At 37.2% G+C, this 20,571-nt stretch overlaps 1 protein-coding gene across 1 annotated transcript; it reads left to right on the top strand.

Annotated features, from left to right (window-relative positions):
- Positions 1–13,061, top strand: LOC111506878 (medium-chain specific acyl-CoA dehydrogenase, mitochondrial). Its single transcript, XM_074176859.1, has 9 exons — positions 1–172; positions 225–324; positions 4,282–4,449; positions 5,440–5,540; positions 5,624–5,704; positions 8,296–8,426; positions 10,272–10,380; positions 10,467–10,607; positions 12,548–13,061. The coding sequence occupies exons 1-9, from the start codon at positions 155–157 to the stop codon at positions 12,971–12,973; spliced, it is 1,275 nt and encodes a 424-aa protein (XP_074032960.1). The 5' UTR covers positions 1–154; the 3' UTR covers positions 12,974–13,061.
- Positions 13,062–20,571: the final 7,510 nt, after the last annotated feature.

The raw sequence follows: 20,571 nt of genomic DNA, 5'->3' as shown, positions 1-20,571 counted from the left end.
CACGTATTCATTTTAACCTCTGGCATGTCGTTCCCCACCGTTGTTAACGTTATCTCAATATTTCGACGTGATCGCTATTTTGTTTGCCGTTTATGAACTTGCTCACTAAGTATTAGATGCTAAACGAAGTAAAAACGTAGTGACAAACATCGCCATGATACCTCTGAAACAGGTGACGAACGATCCCACAAAGTAACTATTATGTTTTGATGAGTGTGATTTAGTTTTGTAGGTCAGCTGTTCGAACTACTGTGAGAAGCATTTCTACCACGAATGCCGTTGCGTCAAATTCGAGCGAAATCCCAGCAAATGGATACCATTTCGGTAAGTTAGAAAAGTATCAGGAAAAGTAATCTCTTTGAAGTTGACGCTCAAATGATAAGGTTCATTACACATTACCAATACTCTATTGTAGATACCGCTTCTCCCTATGAGGATTGAATACAGTGTGGCACAACTTCTGAATGTTACCCGTATTAGTATTAGTTTTTTTCAAAAGTAGCATAACTTTGCGTTGAGTTTGAGATGTTATCTTTGTGTTGTTCTGTATTAGTCAGACTGTTTCTGAAATGAAGAGGCAATAGACTATGATAAGTTAAAAAAGGGGCTTACATGGATGTTGGACTCTTGATCTGGTCATGCATGTAAATGAACAACTTTCAAAGCAATTAGGGTTGTTATAGCAAGGATAACATTGTTTATGTTTTTTCACTATGAAAATGGGGATCGACTTCATTCTCGAGAGTTCCACAAAGTCTCATTTTGATATTTTTTCCGAGTTCTCTGAAAGAGGTACTTTATACCCATACTGTTTTTCTGTTATAATATGTTGAACTTCCAAAATGGTTCAAAACATAATTTTCGCCTTCAATAAGTCAAAACTCGGTTAGTATTGGACTATAGCAAAAAAGCAACCTCTCTGTTTTTTATTAGCTACATGTTATTCCTTCACAGTTTTTTAGATAAAATGTAAAGTTTTGGAGTTGAAACCTGATTGAAACTATAACAACGTTTCTGCTTAGAATATAGTTTTCTTTGGATTCCAGAATCGATAGCATGCATTTGTGGTTCGGCCTAGCACCACTGATGAGACCTACGGCGGGTCAAAACAGCGCTCTCTGGTATTGAATCATAAATTCGTTGTTGAAACAACATTAATTCTTTTTTTTTCCTCAAAAAATTTTCTGCCTTGAAGTAATATAAAAAACCAGAAATGTTTGAAGTAAATTCCAAAATGGAACTGCTTCTGAGAACTTTCGAAGGAAAAACCTCATTGATTCAAATAAAAACATCAACGCATAAAATGATATATTAACATCTCAAAACGCTTTTCAATTCATTTCTTCAAATCATTATGAATTCCCATGAATTTTCCTGAATGTTTCAAAACTGATTTTCGTAAATTTCGATTTCCTAATTCAATATATTCCAATAGTAAAAGAGATAAAACAATTTTTGGTTCCACCCGGTATATACCAAACTAGTATCTCATATTCCCACATCCACGCGGAAAAATGATGACTTTATAGGCAATGTTTGTCTCTTAACCTCAATACAACTCATTTTTATCGCTGATAATTTTGATAATGTAGCTTTCTTTTTATGGGCAAAAGAATTAAAATCGGATAGTGATTCAGATGAAGTATGAGAATATATTTTTATTTTAACGAGTTATCTCAGTAGGTATATCTACAAACTTCAAAACCGAGGCCGTAATTTAAACTGTTGTTTGTTTATTTAGAAACATAAAGAACATAGGTCAATTTTATTTAGTTATTATCGTATAAGATAAATAATAGGAATAAGAAAAACAAGTACTTAGGTATATCAAGGTATTGGAATAGATATTCTTGACATTTATGGGTTTTCACGTTTCCGAAAGCAAATGAACTTTCAAAATCGAGAATATCCAAAATTGTCTTCGAACCATTAATATTCCCCCCAACAAATGTCACAGAAAATGTCTTGTGTTTATTTCGTAAAATGCATGATTTGGGAATAAATGCCACAAAATGTTTTCTGGAAAATTTTATCGACTTGGAAAATTTTTAGCGACAGGAGGCAAATTGGAATTCAAAAATAAAGATATTTAAAACTCATTTTTGATTGCTGTTGAAGAGATTAACAAAGTACTCTATTACAGTTTTTCCGTAATTGCATTAGTCCGGGGATTATTTCAGAAACAAAAATTATATTGTATTGGAAAAATCTCACTTCGCGTACAAATGCATGAAAATATCCAAAACTTTCATGTAGCCAATTATGTTCATCTCATCCACTTCCATTGAGAAACTCATATACATGTTTCTCGTTTACAGGTGCCGACCATCCTCACCATCACCATCCTCAAGACATTTAATCTCGCGGTGTCCAAACCGCAGGCTTTCTGATCTTACAGGTGCCGACCTGCTTCATCCACCTCAAAAATTTGATCTCGCGGTGTCCAAACCGCGGGCTTTTTCATCTTGCAGGTGCCGACCTGCTTCACCCTCCTCAAGACATTTGATCTCACAGTGTCGACATCGCAGGCTTTCTGATCTTGAAGGTGCCGATCTGATTCACCATCCTCAAGACATTTGATCTCACAATGTCCAAATCGCAGGCTTTTGATCTCACAGTGTCCAAACCGCAGGCTTTTTCATCTTGCAAGGGCCGACCTTCTTCACCCTCCTCAAGACATTTGATCTCACAGTGTCCATACCGCAGGCTTTCTGATCTTGCAGGTGCCGACCTGCTTCACCCTCCTCAAGACATTTGATCTCACAGTATCCAAACCGCAGGCTTTCTGATCTTGCAGGTGCCGACCTGCTTCACCATTCTCAAGACATCTAATCTCGCGGTGTCCAAACCGCCTGCTTTTCGATTTGAAGGTGCCGACCTGATTCACCATCCTCAAGACATTCGATTTCATAGTGTCCAAACCGCGGGCTTTTTGATCTTGCAGGTGCCGATCTGCTTCACCATCCTCAAAACATTTAATCTCGCGGTGTCCAAACCGCGTGCTTTTCGATTTCGAAGGTGCCGACCTGATTCACCATCCTCAAGACATTCGATTTCATAGTGTCCAAACCGCAGGCTTTCTGATCTTGCAGGTGCCGACCTGCTTCACCATCCTCAAAACATTTAATCTCGCGGTGTCCAAACCGCGTGCTTTTCGATTTCGAAGGTGCCGACCTGATTCACCATCCTCAAGACAATTGATCTCACAGTGTTCAAACGGCAGGCTTTCTGATCTTGCAGGTGCCGATCTGCTTCACCATCCTCAAGACATTCAATCTCTCGGTGTCCAAACCGCGTGCTTTTCGATTTCGAAGGTGCCGACCTAATTTACCATTCTCAAGACATTTGATCTCAAAATGTCCAAATCGCAGGCTTTTGATCTCACAGTGTCCAAACCGCAGGCTTTCTGATCTTGCAGGTGCCGACCTGCTTCATCCACCTCAAAAATTTGACCTCGCGGTGTCCAAACTGCGGGCTTTTTCATCTTGCAGGTGCCGACCTGCTTCACCCTCCTCAAGACATTTGATCTCACAGTATACAAACCGCAGGCTTTCTGATATTGCAGGTGCCGACCTGCTTCATCCACCTCAAAAATTCGATCTCGCGGTGTCCAAACCGCGGGCTTTTTCATCTTGCAGATGCTGACCTGCTTTACCCTTCTCAAGACATTTGATCTCACAGTATCCAAACCGCTGGCTTTCTGATATTGCAGGTGCCGACCTGCTTCATCAACCTCAAAAATTTGATCTCGCGGTGTCCAAACCGCGGGCTTTTTGATCTTGCAGGTGCCGATCTGCTTCACCATCCTCAAGACATTTAATCACGCGGTGTCCGAACCGCGTGCTTTTCGATTTCGAAGGTGCCGACCTGATTCACCATCCTCAAGACATTTGATCTCACAGTATCCAAACAGCAGGCTTTCTGATCTTGCAGGTGCCGACCTGCTTCACCATCCTCAAGACATTTGATCTCACAGTATCCAAACCGCAGGCTCTCTGATCTTGCAGGTGCCGACCTGCTACACCATCCTCAAGACATTTAATCTCGCGGTGTCCAAACCGCGTGCTTTTCGATTTCGAAGGTGCCGACCTGATTCACCATCCTCAAGACATTTAATCTCACAGTGTCCAAAGCGCAGGCTTTCTGATCTTAAAGGTGCCGACCTGATTCACCATCCTCAAGACATTTGATCTCACACTGTCCAAACCGACCTGCTTCATCCTCCTCAAAAATTTGATCTCGTGCAAAACTTATAATCGAAAGTGGCATTTTTTTTTTCAGAGCTCAACGAAACCCAGCGTGAGATCTTCGAGACGGCGAAAAAATTCGCAAGAGAAGAAATAATTCCTGTCGCGGCACACTACGATGAAACAGGAACCCGGCCAGATGAACTTGTGAAGAAAGCTTGGTCCATTGGATTGATGAACGGGTCCATTCCAGAATATTTAGGTAAAATATTGAGACTGAATTGAGATATCCAGGGAATATAATACTGCAAAGGGAGTTTATATCTCAATTCTTGTTTTGTTATCAACGTAGGAACTGTCTCGATTGAATTAAAAAATAACGTGAAAAATAATTGTAACTTGAGAATCGATTTTTAAAATTGTCATAATGAATTATCTATAAAGACTGACGTAAGTTTCAAACTATATACCTTAAATTTCGAAGTTTTTCATAATTACCCATGGTGGAAAAGTTCAGTTGAGATAACTTTTTCATGGGGTGATAAATTGCTATGACTGTAAGAATAAGTAACTGAAAAACTACTACTGAAAAATAATATGCCGACGCCTATGTCGAAGCGGGAATTCCTTCTCTGTGCTGTTCCAATTGGTATTGGAAATACTATACATAGAGAAAAATACATTTATGTTCAACTGCGAAACAAAAAGTTCATTCAATCTCATCAGAAAATTTATTACTTTCAAGCATAAACTTTCTTTTTAAAAGAGACATTTTATAAATTCATCCATACAGGGCCAAAAATGAATGAACTTTACTTCACTTGTAACCAAATTTTACTAGCCCTATTTGGATTTTGCAGGGATACATAAATTTACTATTGAGCTACTTTAAAGACAATGTGTCTAGAAATAGTATCAAAAATAAGATGTTGTGTTGAGTCTTGTTCTGCAACAGTGGTGCAATTTACAAAAAATTCAGAAAATGGATTCAGAAAAACTTTTTCTAACAACTTGTTTTTTGTATATCTAGAAATAGGCGCATTCTTTGATTATTTTGTTTTTGGAAGAGATACCAAATTTGGCAAATTTGAAGCAAGAAATTGATGCAAGAGTAAAATTTTGAATAAAAAAAATCCTCATTTGATGCAGACTTTACGGATCGCATTTGTATTTGTTGGTGATAAAATGTTTGGAGTGGTTACTGTATCACTCAGTTTAAAAATTCAGATCCATAAGAACAACCTATTTTCAGGTGGTATGAACCAAAGCGTATTCACTGAGTGTCTCGTTCAAGAAGCTTTATCATGGGGCTGCAGCGGAATCACCCTTGCGATAATGGGCAGCGGATTAGGGGTGAGTAGAGTATAATAAAGATAGAGTTCAAAGTAAATTTTACTGTTCACAATTTGACCAACACAAAATTATTCTTTTTTCAGCAAGTCCCAGTAGTTTTAGCAGGAAACAAAGAACAGCAGAAGAAATATCTTGGTAGGCTTTTGGAGGAACCCATCGTTGCGGTAAGTACTCTAGTAATGAATTTGGTTCAAAATCAATTCCAAAATATCTCTATTTTTTGCTACTAAAACATTGGAAAATTAAATAAATGCCAGTGTTATACAGGCCTATTCAAATTCGTTTCTGTACATGGGATTCTCGTAAACGATAAGAGATAGAGTGTCGGTTAAATTGTGGCAAAGTTGCGTATTCTAGAGACCTATTCAATGATGGAAAAAATCGAATATAGCTCTTTTGGTTCTGGAGATATACAGGAAAAACCAAAAAATCCCAGATAATTTTTTTGCCTATATCTTCTTTATTCGCAAACATATTGAAAATCTGTCCACATTTTGCTATTAGTACTTGATGTGGACTATCATAATATGTCCATGAATCTTTTATATAGGGTGTCATCTGACTTGGGCCACCCCCATCTTCGATTTTTAAATACGGACTTGTATTTCTTGTTGTAGTTTTTGTATCGTCGACGCGACGTTCACTCCATACTGATGAATTAAATTCAATTTTATATTTCGGGATGAATGTCTAATGTCCGAAGGTGGAGATATTGAACATTTACTATGATTTCTACATGTTGTGTGTTTTGTTATTAATAAATTAGTTTTGTTTATTACCCTTTAATCGTTTGATGCTTGGTACTAACTACAAAATAACAATAAATCCAGTTCGCATTTATGACGATGTATCTCTGTAGTTGTTCGTAAAATAATTTTTTGCTGCGAACTGGTTTATTTTGGGCAAAAAACAGGCTATCGGAAATAAATTTTTAAATGGTAAACAAATAATAAGACGAAAAGTTACATTAGAAATAAATTTTAGGGGTTGCGTTTTCCACCCCTTACAACCATGGGGTAAACCAAATAAATTTCTGGCTAAGTGTCTTTTTGGTAGTACAAAAAGTCAGGTTAATTTCAATATTGTAACTTTTTTAGTGCTTGTGAAAAAAATTGTTATACAAATTTTATCTACCCCCTTTAAGGGGCTGTATCTTAACAAGGGATGCTCCAATGAAATTTCTTTACATGAAAGATCCTATTTTTTTTCGATGAGGAATAACCTCCTTAAATGTTTTACACTTATTTAGTTACACCCTGTATACCAAGACCCAGTAGAATACATATTTTGTGAGATATAGAGCCACAAAACCACATGACATTAAAATGGATAAATCTCTTGAAACAACCTTATATAGTGTACTGAAATATATTATACTATATATCATATAAATTGAATAGAAATATTTTCAGGAAAGAATAATTTTTGGAAAAGAAAGGTTCATATGAATACTTTTATATATACGCTGAATTATACGAGAAAATACTTTTCTCTATTCAGTGTATATTGCAAACATTCGTTATGGAATCGAATCAGATATCACTCACAGGATTCCTACACAATACTTTACTATACTATACAATACTCTACTATACCATACTATAATATACTATACTAGACTATAATATACTATATTATTCTATACTATATTATACTATAATATACTATGCTATGTTATGCTATGCTATGCTATACTATAATATACTATACTATACTGTAATATACTATACTATACTGTACCATACTCTACTACAGCTCGCAGATAATTTGTATCAGTTAAATAGTTAAATCAGTTTCTAGGAGGAAATCCACAACATTGAAGTTTTTGGGATCTCTATCACATTTCCATAGCAGAAAAATTCAATTTTCATATTTAGACCGGAAAAAACTCCTTTCATATAGTCATGACTCATAATATTATCAATGATCATGTTGAACATATTTCTATGGTATGATGGTCTTGATTCCGTTTGGGAAAAACAATTCGTGGGAAAAGATTTTGGCCGCAATCAGGCAACATTTTTCTACCATTATTCATTCATTCATCAAAGAAGTTGTGTTTATCATTTCAATCACTTTCAGAACTTCAACCAGAAAGAGCATTCCCTACAAATTACCAAGAATAAGTTTCGAAGAGTTTTCCCAATTTTTATCAAGAGTCATAGCTCAAGTTCACCAGGTTCATTCAGTTCAAATGTGTGCTCGTCCACAATTTTCAAATTTTGCTCAAGAGGGCATACCCATTCGTTAAAATCATACTCGCATACTAGGTTAACTCTTGGCCCACAACATCCATTGATTTTGTCTCGAAATGAGTAATTACTACCATAACACAAACACCATTTGTAATCACTGTGTACAAAGCTTGCCTTTATGTTGATGACTGACGACAGATGGTAGAAGACAATGGTTGTTGCCATCTGCGCGTTACACCAAGCTTAGATAGAGCTATGTAAAGAATCTGGAAAATATACTTCATCCAGGCTCACAGCGCTCAGCTAGGTTACCTGCTAGTAGACTCTTGGCTATGCACGTAACTTTCAACTATTTTATCGTTGAGAGAAATAATCAGAACAAAATAAACCAGGGCCGTGTTATGGTTATTTAAAAGATCATATTGATGGTAGTAATGGTGGTTGGAACCACACATTAGCACTTTATCTAGAATATCCTAATGAAAGTTTCCATTTGCTTCGCTACTCTCTCTGCGACAGATGTCAACTTGTCCTTCACTTTATTATTATTTGTGTTGTAGGCGTATGCTGTCACCGAACCAGGAGCAGGTTCAGATGTCAATGGAGTCAGGACGAAAGCAGAGAAAAAAGGGGACGAATACATCCTGAATGGTCAAAAAATGTGGATCACCAATGGAGGAGTAGCTAACTGGTAATAACTAGTTTCAATAAAGGTGCAATGATTTGGTTTAGTCTTACGAAATAATGTTGATATTGTAGACTGGAGATCATCCAGTTCAAAGTTCTTCATGTAGCAAATTATATCACCAAATTCAAAATAATAGCACTCTCTGAAGGAAGTTTTTTGTTTTGCTCATACAGAAACTCAAATACATCCCAGAAGAATCACTTCTTTCTACCAGTTTTATCTTTCCCTCAAATGAAATTATAATTGTCCGAATTACAAAAGATATCACGTCAATAAATTCACGTCAAGTTGTTGCACCATAATGGTAATTTCATCAAGCTAGCAGTTGCTCAGTTAGTCCCACCCTTGAAATCATCGCTCTGTTGAACGCAAGTTCGATCCCTGCTCTGTGACTTGCTGGGCCACTATGATCCGTGCATTCGCCAGTGTTACCAGTGCTAGGTATCGCACGTTAAAATATAAGACCTCTCCGATCCTTAGTTCGCCAAAATCATCTCACGGATTACGAGTTTAATCATTCGTAAGAACAAGACAAGTTGGTTAACGAAAAACATATTTTAAAACCACCCAAACAGATTCCCACTCAAGAGAGCCAAAAATCCAAAGAGTGGTCAGAAATGTGTGAAAACCATAAAATGAAAAATAAAGAAAGTCTCGGGTGTCTGAAAAACAAAACTATTCGAATTCAAATTCACGAGAAAAAAGCGAGAGATGAGGTGAGATGGAAAAGAGAAATTGCTGATAATTCTCATTTTCATCATATTTGTATGTGAATTCATGGCAAAATGATGAAGAAAGTCGCTTTGTTATTATTATTATCATTCGAGTAACAAGTATAATTCAAGAAGGTTTTGTGAACAAATAAAATCAGGAAATGGAAGAGGAAAGACGAACAAAAACGAAGTAATAGAATATAAAAATATGAACCGAGAAGATCAAGAAAATATGAAAAGAGTACTTTAACTTAATCGTAATCGAGGAAGTTTAAAGAAGATGAAGAAACGAACAAAAGCGAAGAAAAACAAGAAGCGTGAAGAGGAGGGGAAAAACGAAATAAAATGCCCACTGAGGAAGAAGGTATCAAGAAAACGAGAGAGGAACCTTTGGATAAAATAAAAGATTGATCATGACCAGAAAATTAATCAAAAGAACAAAAGTAAAGACGGACGCCTCTTGGGTTGGCGTGGATGGTTTGCTCCACTCCCGCAATCGACCGCTGTGTAAACCCGTGGTTCGAAACGCAAGACCGGACGATCGGTTTCCACTTCCTATCGTCCAATCGGTGCTGGGAATCATACGTTGAAAAGTAAGACCTCGTTAGTCCTTATCTCGCATAAGTTTCGACTTTTGAGAGTTTTCGTTCGCAGGAGGGCGACATCTGTTTATCGGGAGAACATATTTTGAACAGATGAAACATTGATAAGGTCAGTCCTCACATAAGCGATATAATCAACAAAGATGAATGAAAAAAAAAGAAAATGACTTGAGACATCATCCAAAAAAGTGAGTGACGACAAAAAAATCAAAATAGGAAAAGAACTTGTGTACAAAAATGATTAAGAAAATAAAGCAATGGTAAAATATTGTTTTCCAGTAGAAGCTTTCATATTTACCAGCTCTAAAAAGAAGAAAATGAACTTCAAATCAAATCCATCAGTTCATTACATTACACAATTTATGTGAAATGAAAGTTCGTTGCTGATGGAAATTCCATAAGATACATTTCAATGAATTATTATTTGTATATCAAATAGTATAAATAAGTGTTTCAATTTTCCTGTTGTCCTAAAGTTGCCTGACGCTGAAAGAACTTTTTCCTCTTCATTTTAAGACCAACATTTTTTGCAGGTACTTCGTCTTAGCTAGAACAGACCCTGACCCGAAAGCTCCTGCTAGTAAAGCATTCACAGGCTTCATCGTTGATCGAGATACTCCTGGACTAACACCTGGAAGAAAAGTAAGAAATGTTATTACATATTCATCAACCCTGTCCGCATTCGAATCTGAAAAATTGAATCATTCAATGTCCATTCACCGTTTCAGGAAAACATGATGGGTCAAAGGGCTTCAGACACTCGTGGAATAACCTTCGAAGATGTTAGAGTACCGAAAGAGAATGTTTTGATCGGTGAAGGTGCGGGTTTCAAGATCGCAATGGGTGTTTTTGACAAAACCAGAGCCCCAGTGAGTATACTTTCCTGAACCAAATGTATTTTTGCTCTTTCACATAGAACAGAATTGTTTCCAAATCATGTTTGGGACTGCTATACTAAACAGAACACAGATCAACGCTGCTATAATTGCCCCTTCTTCAACACAACATTGACTAATATTACCGTTTTATTATTGTTAAAAACCTGAAAACACTCCATTATTCTAGTATGACCTATTTTGAACTATTCGAACCTGGCACTGAAAAGTTATTCAAAAATTACGTTAAGGATCGATCTCGAAGTGACGAAATTGACGACACAAAATACAATTTTCCATATCTGAAGTCGGTAGTCCCTCAAGAAACAATTCTTGGACCACTATTGTTTGCTGTATACACCTGCAATCTCCTCGAAAGTCTTCAAAGTGTAATTTTCATTGTCAAGCAGATGACATTCAAATTCATTTCTCTTTTCCAAATACAGAAACTGATACTACTTGTAATACAATTAATAAACAAGTGAATATATTTATCAAGAATTCTACAGACTAATAGACAATTCAGAAGCTATTTTTTGGCCAAAAACTAAGCGCGATGATGATCTTAATTCTATGAATATAGTTGTGAGTAATGAAACCATAGAATCCGTTAAAGAAGTGGAAGTTTGAGCGTTTTAGGATTTTAATAGACGATTCAATGAATTATTACCAAAAACATATTCTTTCATATGTGTGATATGGAATTCGGCATTGTCTACCGTCAAAGCTTAAAAGTTCACTTCGTGATACTGTAGTGCTATCCAATTCCAATTACGTAGAAGCTTTTCATGGGCCTACTATTACTTACTAATTTTAAAAAAAATAGGGAGTGCAGAATTCATTTTTTCGTCTAATTTATGGATTAGGAAGACATAATAGACCCTGCCTTGAATTGCATGAAGTAGATTGACAAAATAATTTGCAATCAACATCTTCTTATTTACATCTAGAAATACTTTTCCACACTGATGTACATAAGTGAATCAAACAAGACAAATGTACAGACAAAAAACCAATTATGGTCAAATAATTTAAATAAAGACATAAATATGATCAAACAGATAGGTAAAAATATAAAGATAATCAATCAATAGATCCTTTCTCTTATGTAAAAAACGAAATGAGTAAACTCATTTTCGTAAACTTTGACCTACTGTAATTTTTATAGTTCCACAGTAGTATTCGTTAACTTCCAAGTATTATTTGGCTATTTATTCACATATGATTCATTTATATGTAAATCCATCAGTTGTTTTGTTATTTTTATTTTATCTCAATATTTTTGCTGCTTAGTATCAGAGATGTATTTGTGTTTTTGCATACAATAATCCTCAAACCTATGTTGCACATCTCTTGTCCAAATCTCTATTATTTCAAAATATTCGAACACTGAGGAGGTTGCGTTAATGGCCATGTTACGATTGCGCACGGCTGGTGTAAACCTCGAAGTAGGAATGAGTCAATTAAGGCTGAGCCTATAGGGAAAAGCGCTTACTGCGCAAACTCTGCTGCAGGCAACCAGTGAGGTAATTGAACCCAGGTTTGTGTTTAATAAACCCTACAAAATACAAATAAAACAGAACACAGACTCAGATGCTACAAATGCAATACGCATATATACAGACGGCTCAAAAACCGAAGAAGACTCAGGATGTTGAGTTCAATCCATATAACTAAGCCTGAGGATTAAGTGGGGAATGGAAAAAAATACCAGCGTGGTCCAAACAGAACTGGCTGGTATCTCAATCACCACAAAAGAAATAACCAGGAAAGAAATTTCTGGCAAAAACATAACAATCGGCACTGATGGCAGACAAGCCCTATTTAGCCTTGAACAAACAACATCTTACCTCAGGGCTAGTACTAGAGTGCCACCAAGATTTAGCCAAAGCCTTGGTAGATAATAATATTATCCTAAACTTTTAAATTTTCAGGTAGCCGCCGTCGGAGTAGGCATAGCCCAAAGAGCCCTGGACGAAGCGTCTAAATACTCTCTAGAACGGAAAGCCTTCGGAGTGCCCATTAGCCAACACCAAGCAGTGGCGTTCATCCTCGCAGACATGGCGATCGGAGTCGAAACTGCTCGACTGGCCTACATGAAATCAGCTTGGGAGGTCGACAGCGGAAAGAAGAACCCTTCCTACATGGCGTCCATCGCCAAAGCTTACGGCTCCGAGATAGCCAACAAATGCGCCTCGGACGCTGTACAGATATTCGGCGGAAGCGGATACAACAAGGACTACCCTGTGGAGAAGCTGATGAGGGATGCCAAGATCTTGCAGATCTACGAGGGCACATCGCAGATACAGAGGCTGATCATCTCTAGAGCTGTTTTGGCTCATGCCAAAGAATCGAATTGATTTGTTTTTTGATATTGGTTGATTTTCAATATGTTTATTTGTTTTTGTTGTTGGGACTATTTCAAATTATACAATTTTTACATTAAAAGAGTTGTGTTTTATATTAATATTAGAGTTCAGTTTCAAACGTGGACCGGCAGTCAAGTACACGTGGCTCACCGTGATATGAAAAAAAGCAACCTGAAAAATCATTCATTATGTTGTTGTTATTTTATTAAATTTTGAATAGTGTGAAAATTGGATGGTTGAAAATGAAAAAAAACTACCATCAAAAGGAGTTAACCTTGAAAGACCTCCGTATTGCAAGTCCCGTATTGCAAGATTATAATACTTATTCATTCATTTATAAACAAACAAGAAAACGGATTATACAACAATAATAAATGTGATGAATAAACATCGAATCCACAAAACCACCTGCTTGTCTTGAGGAAGTTCACAATATTAATATTCATCATTATAGTTATAATTACTAACATAGTTAATGAGGTATACACACTTATACGAGTAATTGTATCGGAATAGAAGTTCATAAAATAATTAAAGATAAGAAAAACTGTAGAACTGTAATAACTATCTAAAAAAGGTCATTAATATAATTTTTACGTCTATCAGACGACGAGCAAATAATCACGGTTGACCCAAAATCCATTGACCATTTTTAGTTCAATAAATACTACATTGAGAACTTTTGGTATTCAATGTTTTTATCGTAGTTCCAAATTGAACATTTCCCTCGTTTGCTTTTTTCGTGTTCAAAAATAACTGCCTTACATCTAATTTGCTTGATAGTTAATGAATACCATCAGTGGAGTATAATCAATTCGAAAACTGTAAGTGATCCCAAACCAGCATTATTTTCTTGACTCAATGACCCCCACCGATAGACCGGTTTCAGGGTATTTGCCCCATCATCAGTTCCGGGCATGGTCTCTTCAGAACGGTATGAACCGTCTGAGTATCACGATCAAACAAATATGATTCCAGCTCAAACTAGAGTTTGAGTAGAGCCTAAATGATGATAGTACGACCAGCTGTCGAAAGCGCTCGCAGATAATTAAATAGAAGTTATAAAGCTTCAAATCCTTTTTGTGACATTAATATTGAAATACTGAAAATTAAAAAAAAATAGTTGCATCATTCAAAAATATATAAACCACATTTGTGGTTTCAATTAGAAGACCCAGCATTCAGGTTTGCCTCCATTTTTTGAGTGTTCTGTCCACAAATTTTCCTTTTTGATTTATAAAGAATAGAGATAAAGATGGTATTGAGTGTGTATGATATAAATCAAAAAGAAAAATTTGTGGACAGAACACTCAAAAAATGGAGGCAAACCTGGGAATGCTAGGTCTTCTAAATGAAACCACAAATGTGCGGTTAGCTCCTGTTGGTGACACCGTACATATGTGAAGTTTTTCATTTTTGGTAACCAGTTGTTGTCCATCTTTGCAATTGGCTGCACCGCGCTGATGAGGCCAATAGCCAGAAACACGTGTCCGCGGTTTGCCTCCATTTTTTGAGTGTTATGTCCACAAATATATGTATGTATGTATATATATATGTATATGTATATGTATATATATATGTATGTATATATATATATATATATATAAAATTGACAAAGGTTAATGCAGTCAAACTGCTGGAAAATAATTCCATGAAAATCAAAAGATAAATAGATAAGTACTTTCTGATCATTCCCATATTGATTTCAACTTAAGAGCCACCGATATACAGCTGTTTCAGCGTATTGGGCATTGTCAGTACCGGGGTGGCGGTCCTCGATTGAAGACAAAAAGTGACGAGATCCATCTTGATTTTATCCAGGTTTGGAGACCAGCTCCCCTACCCTTTTGGCTGATTGTTGGTCTTGAGAGGGACCAATGGGTTCATGACTGATCGATGACGGCATGAAGTCCTTAGACATCAGTGCCGCCCTTCACGGGATACCCCTACCTGGCTGTTGTGGGATGGATGAAAAAGTTATTCATCCGTTAACGGGGGACATGAGGGCCTCATTCGACAGAGTGTCGGGGCCTTCTATATCGGGAGGGGTCGTCTACAGCATAATCTGTGGCTTCCCTAACTAAAGACAAAAAGTGAAAAACCAAGAAAAGTACTCGATAAAAATACCTGCGTAAACGCAAGCCAAACATAAGTGGAACCACCTATTGGTGTGACATCCAAGTCAACTTGTCAAGATGTCACACAAATAGGTGGTTCCACTTATGTTTGGCTTGCGTTCACGCAGTTATTTTTATCAAGTACTTCTCTTGGTTTTTCACTTTTTGTCCCTTCTGGAAACATCAGTTCAAAGGGTAAGGGAGCCAGGCTCCAACCTGAACAAAATCAAAATGAATTTTGCTCACTTTTTGTCCGGCTCCGTCAAATATCTTCATTTTGGAGAGATTGCAAAACAAGCTAATAAGGATGATTGTGACTGCTCCTTGGTTCGTACGGAATGAAGCCATCCGCAGAGATCTACAGCTGCTTTCCATTCAGCAGTCCATTCAGTCGAGAAATCGGCAAGTCCTTGATTGTGCCGAAAACCATGAAAATCCGTTGGTCAGGGAAGCTATGGATAACACTGTAGATGACTCCTTCCGATATAGAAGGCCCAGACACTCTGTCGAATGAGGCCCTCATATCATCCGTTAGAATGAACAATATCTTCATCCAAACACCCCAGCCAGGTAGGGGTTCACCGTGAAGGGCGGTAACGATGTCTGAGATATAGATATTATTGAGTGTGTATGATATAAATCAAAAGGAGGAAATTCGTGGACAGGACACTCAAGAAATATGGAGAAATACGTGTCCGCGGTTTGCCTCCATATTTCTTGAGTGTCCTGTCCACGAATTTCCTCCTTTTGATTTATATCATACACACTCAATAAAATCTATATCTCTGTATCTATATCCTGGACCCGGAAGTCACGCAGGTAGCTATAGCTGCCTACGTGGTGATGTTAGATGATGCCTGTGAATGCTGGGTCTTCTAATTGAAACCACAAATGTGCGGTTAGCTCCTGTTGGTGACACCGTGCATATGTGATGTTTTTTTTTTTTCATTTTTGGTAACCAGTTGTTGTCCACCTTTTCAATTGGCTGCACCGCGCTGATGAGGCCAATAGCCAGAAACACGTGTCCGCGGTTTGCCTCCATATTTCTTGAGTGTCCTGTCCACGAATTTCCTCCTTTTGATTTATATCATACACACTCAATAATATCTATATCTCTGTATCTATATCCTGGACCCGGAAGTCACGCAGGTAGCTATAGCTGCCTACGTGGTGATGTTAGATGATGCCTGGGAATGCTGGGTCTTCTAATTGAAACCACAAATGTGCGGTTAGCTCCTGTTGGTGACACCGTGCATATGTGATGTTTTTTTTTTTATTTTTAGTAACCAGTTGTTGTCCACCTTTGCAATTGGCTGCACCGCGCTGATGAGGCCAATAGCCAGAAACACGTGTCCGCGGTTTGACTCCATATTTCTTGAGTGTCCTGTCCACGAATTTCCTCCTTTTGATTGATATCATACACACTCAATAATATCTATATCTCTGTATCTATATCCTGGACCTGGAAGTCACGCAGGAAATCTAGAAAGGTTAATGCAGTCAAGCTGCTGGAAAATAATTCCATGAAAATCAAAAAATGAATAGATACGTACTTTTTGATCATCCCCATATTGATTTCATATGTGCTAGCTCTAACATTAGTACCCAATGTTAGCCAAGTCATTATTCATAAGGTCTTCATTAGGTACTTCTCCAGCTCTCATTAGTAGTGATATAGAAGTGTTTCAAATCTGTTTAAAAACCTGTTTTCCGTTAACCAGCTGTCGCACCCCTACGAACGACAACCCTCAGAAGTCGAAACTTGTGCGAGCTAAGGATCAACGAGGTCTTACCTTTTAACGTATGATTCCTAACACGGGTTGGACGGTAGCAAGTGAAGATCGATCATTCAGACTAGGGCTCGAACCACCGACCGACACGGCAGTTAATTCGAGTGAGTGAACAAAGCACCCACGCCGAACCGCTTGGCTACCGACCGACCGAATATATAAAATAAAAAAATTTGAAGTGACTTCAAGCATGTTATCTATGATATTTTGATTATTTCTTATGTCAAATCGTTTTCAGCTGATAACGGTAACTCATAAACTCTTCCAATTTTTTCGTATGATGTTGCTATGCCGTTATTACTATCCAATTATGATTGTTTTTTATCAACTAGAATACCGATAGTAAATCAGGTAGAGAAGGTAAAGTTCTCTCACTTTTCCTGATAACTTGAAGTGTTTTTGAGTTCAAAGTTAGAAATGATTGGGTGATATTCAATTCAATATGTTCCATTCATTAGTTACTATTCATAAGGTATGAAATATTTTGAGATACCCGAAAGTTAAACCTAGAATCTGATATCAACATTATCAGATCTTAAAAAAAACGTTTACCCACTCAACGGTCGTTCATTTAGATATTAAAAATATCAATGAATACTTTTGTTGAATTTATTGATAAGTTTATATGAGATCACGGGAAAATGTGTTCAAAATGTTCTTTTCTTGTCATCCAACAGCAGTAGAAATTTATGATGGCTAAGGATTAATGAGATATTACCTATCAACGTATCACCGACCTAGTAGAGATCGGATGATACGCAGTTAATATGAAATATTTGAAGTAAGAGTACTGTATTTTCTGCTGTTTTTTGGCAATAAAAAATAAACAAAGCTAAATCAATAGAGAATCTGCTGAAGTGTGACAAAGGCCAAACTGAAAAGTTCATTCCGAAAAGTTACTGCGTAATATAAACGACCGAAGAGTTCGATCAGTCAGTCACTTGTCGTTTTCGTTAATTTTGACTAAAAATTGAAAAAATCAATCGAGGACATTTCTATACTCAGCTTTTTTAGTGATAGACGTTTCGGGAGACAATCTTTATCCGTTTTAAAAACCCAAAATTCACTTGAAACCTTTCGCCTCAATTGTCAAAAGTTGTATTGCTTTTGACATACTTCCAAAATAAGAAATGTACCGACAGTCCACAGTAACACATATACAGGATGTTTTTCTCGAGAATTCAGTTAAGATTTTGAAACAAAAAAAAACAAAATCTTGGTAACAACTATCTATTCCATCCAGTAGCGGTTGAAACTTTTGGTGTTTGTGGCCCGGAGTCTCTGTTATTCGTTCATGAACTTGGAAGGAAAATAGACCAAGCAACAAAAGATCACCGTTCTACCTCTTTTTTGATAGAAAGAATTAGTATTGCTATTCAACGTGGTAATGCTGCTTCGGTCCTTGGAACTATTCCTCCTTCACATAACTTTGATGAGATCATGCATTGCTCTCATTTCGGTACGGAACTAAAATCTCTTCGAAACAAGCCGAGGTATGTGAATATTCATCAGTCTCCTATGTCTCCTATCAAGGTTAATTCGCAAGTGATTGATCCACCTTCTTGTTTTTCAGTACAGTCAATGGACTCAGGTCATTCTTGCCCCCCACATTTGCGTTGCAGTCCTCGTGGTTCTAGTTCCCTTTCAGTGGAAGAGCTTCATGAAGCAAGAGCCGAATCGATCCCTCTACGAAACCCGTCATCACTTGGAAGGATCGATCGCAGATTGAGAAATGGTTCTGATACAGAATCTGTGAAACATGTTCTTCCTTACGAATCAATAGACAGTTGTCCTGATAATCTAGAGAAGAAAGTCAGATTAGATAATTCAGAAAACACTCGCTACATGCGTTGCAGTCCTCGTGGTTCTGGTTCCCTTTCAATGGAAGAGCTTCATTGATTGCAGATTGAGAAATGGTTCTTATGCAGATTCTGTGGAACATGTTCTACCTTACGAATCAGTAGAGAGTTGTCCTAAAAATCTTGAGGAGAAAATCAGATTAGATAATTTGGGAAATACTTGCTACATGAATAGCATTTTACAAGTGTTGTTCATGACGAAGAATTTCAAGAACGAGGTTTTAATGATGAACGAGAATGTTTCCTACTTATTCGCCAAATTTAAACACATGTTCATGCAGCTCTAGTTTCCTAAGAATGTATCATATTTCCCTCCAACCGATTTCCTGGAGTCTTTCAAGTCCACTAGATACTCGTTAGGACAACACGAGGATTGATCCGAATTCTTCTTCAATAGCAGAATCAACACTCCTGACCGCTTTGGATTGTCTATCTCGTCTTGTATTTATAAATCCTTTGCTGGAAAAATCCTCACTTTTTTACTTTGTAGTAAATGTTCAAGAGGTAGCAAAAACGTACGTGAATTTCTGGAACTTTAACTGGCGTTTCCTAATAACACTAATAACCAGTCCGTGCAAAACATATTGTTGATTCATCTGAAAATGAAACTTTTAACAGGTGATAATCGATTGTAATGCCAAACTAACTTACTGTTATAAGAAAACAAGTATAGCTGAGGCACCAGTCGATCTAATAATAACACTGATGATCCTCAAACATGACTCAACCTCTGACGGAAGCACCAAACTCTTACGAAGGTTCAAAATAGAAAAATACTTCAATCTTGCAGACCACTATTACAATATTCTTGCAGTTATTGTTCACTGTGGTTCTGGCGTTAAATCTGGTCAAAGACGAAACGGACTGGTTTAAGTTTGACGATTGTCGTGTCACTAAGTGTTCTGGCGATGTATTGAATTTATTGGAGCGTATGGAGACACCCTACATTTTGTTTTATGATAGAGAGGATATTGGCAAATTAAGATCTTCAAATGATGTGGTGCTGCAGGTTTTCCCGGGTTTTCCCGCTGCTGAAGAAGCAAATGCGCGATTGGAATCAATCAAGTCGCCCCGGATCGCCAATTAATTTTGTTGTTGTTTTCAAGGGTGGGAATATAAGGGAAAATGCATAATAGCTCTCCTAGAGTCGAAATGCTCCGGAAGTAAAATAGCTCACCAGTTCTGTTCGTAATTTTTTGAAACAACTCCATTCTCAGTCTGGCATTGAAATCATATCTGTTGGCATCATTCAATTTGTTTCCGAATCATTTGGTGATTTTCATGTAATTTCAAACGAAATGATTTTTATCAGCTGTGGATAGAAAACAGCATGAACTCATCCACGTCACTGCTAATCCAAAACCTATCAGATGCATTTCATCGATAGCGGTCTGTTTGTTGATCGATATGTCATTCAGTTCGGATTAGTCTATTATCAGCGATTCATGTTTTTTGAATTTTGGACTCGTTATTCAGTTTTTCTTGGAAACAGACGTACTAGAGCAGTACGTCATTATTCAAATGGTAGATGCAGGTGGTAGATAAACGAAAAAATCCGGAGTCGCGTGTGACAAGAGCAGTATCGTTGCCATATACAGAGTGTGGTAAAATTCGAAGTTTGAACAAAAGATTTGTTTCATCGAATACAGCTCTTTTGGTTCTGGAGATATACAGGAAAAACCAAAAAATCCCAAATTATTTTTTTGCCTATATCTTCTTTATTCGCAGACATATCGAAAATCTGTCTACATTTTGCTATTGGCACTTCATATGAGCTATATGTTCATGAATCTGTTATACAGGGGTCATCTGACTTGGGCCAC

Source organism: Leptinotarsa decemlineata, unplaced genomic scaffold, assembly GCF_025532065.1.
Source record: "Leptinotarsa decemlineata unplaced genomic scaffold, Ldec_3_MD MMD2_tig00002082_RagTag_RagTag, whole genome shotgun sequence".
NCBI lineage: Eukaryota > Metazoa > Arthropoda > Insecta > Coleoptera > Chrysomelidae > Leptinotarsa > Leptinotarsa decemlineata.
The sequence above is the reverse complement of the archived record's forward strand: the minus strand, read 5'-3'. Positions and strand labels throughout refer to the sequence as shown.

What these genes read in the sequence shown, in the direction of transcription:
- LOC111506878 (XM_074176859.1), top strand. An exon ending in GTCCATTCCAGAATATTTAG is followed by an intron (nt 4,450 to 5,439) that starts GTAAAATATTGA and finishes ACCTATTTTCAG; the next exon opens with GTGGTATGAACCAAAGCGTA. An exon ending in AATGGAGGAGTAGCTAACTG is followed by an intron (nt 8,427 to 10,271) that starts GTAATAACTAGT and finishes CATTTTTTGCAG; the next exon opens with GTACTTCGTCTTAGCTAGAA.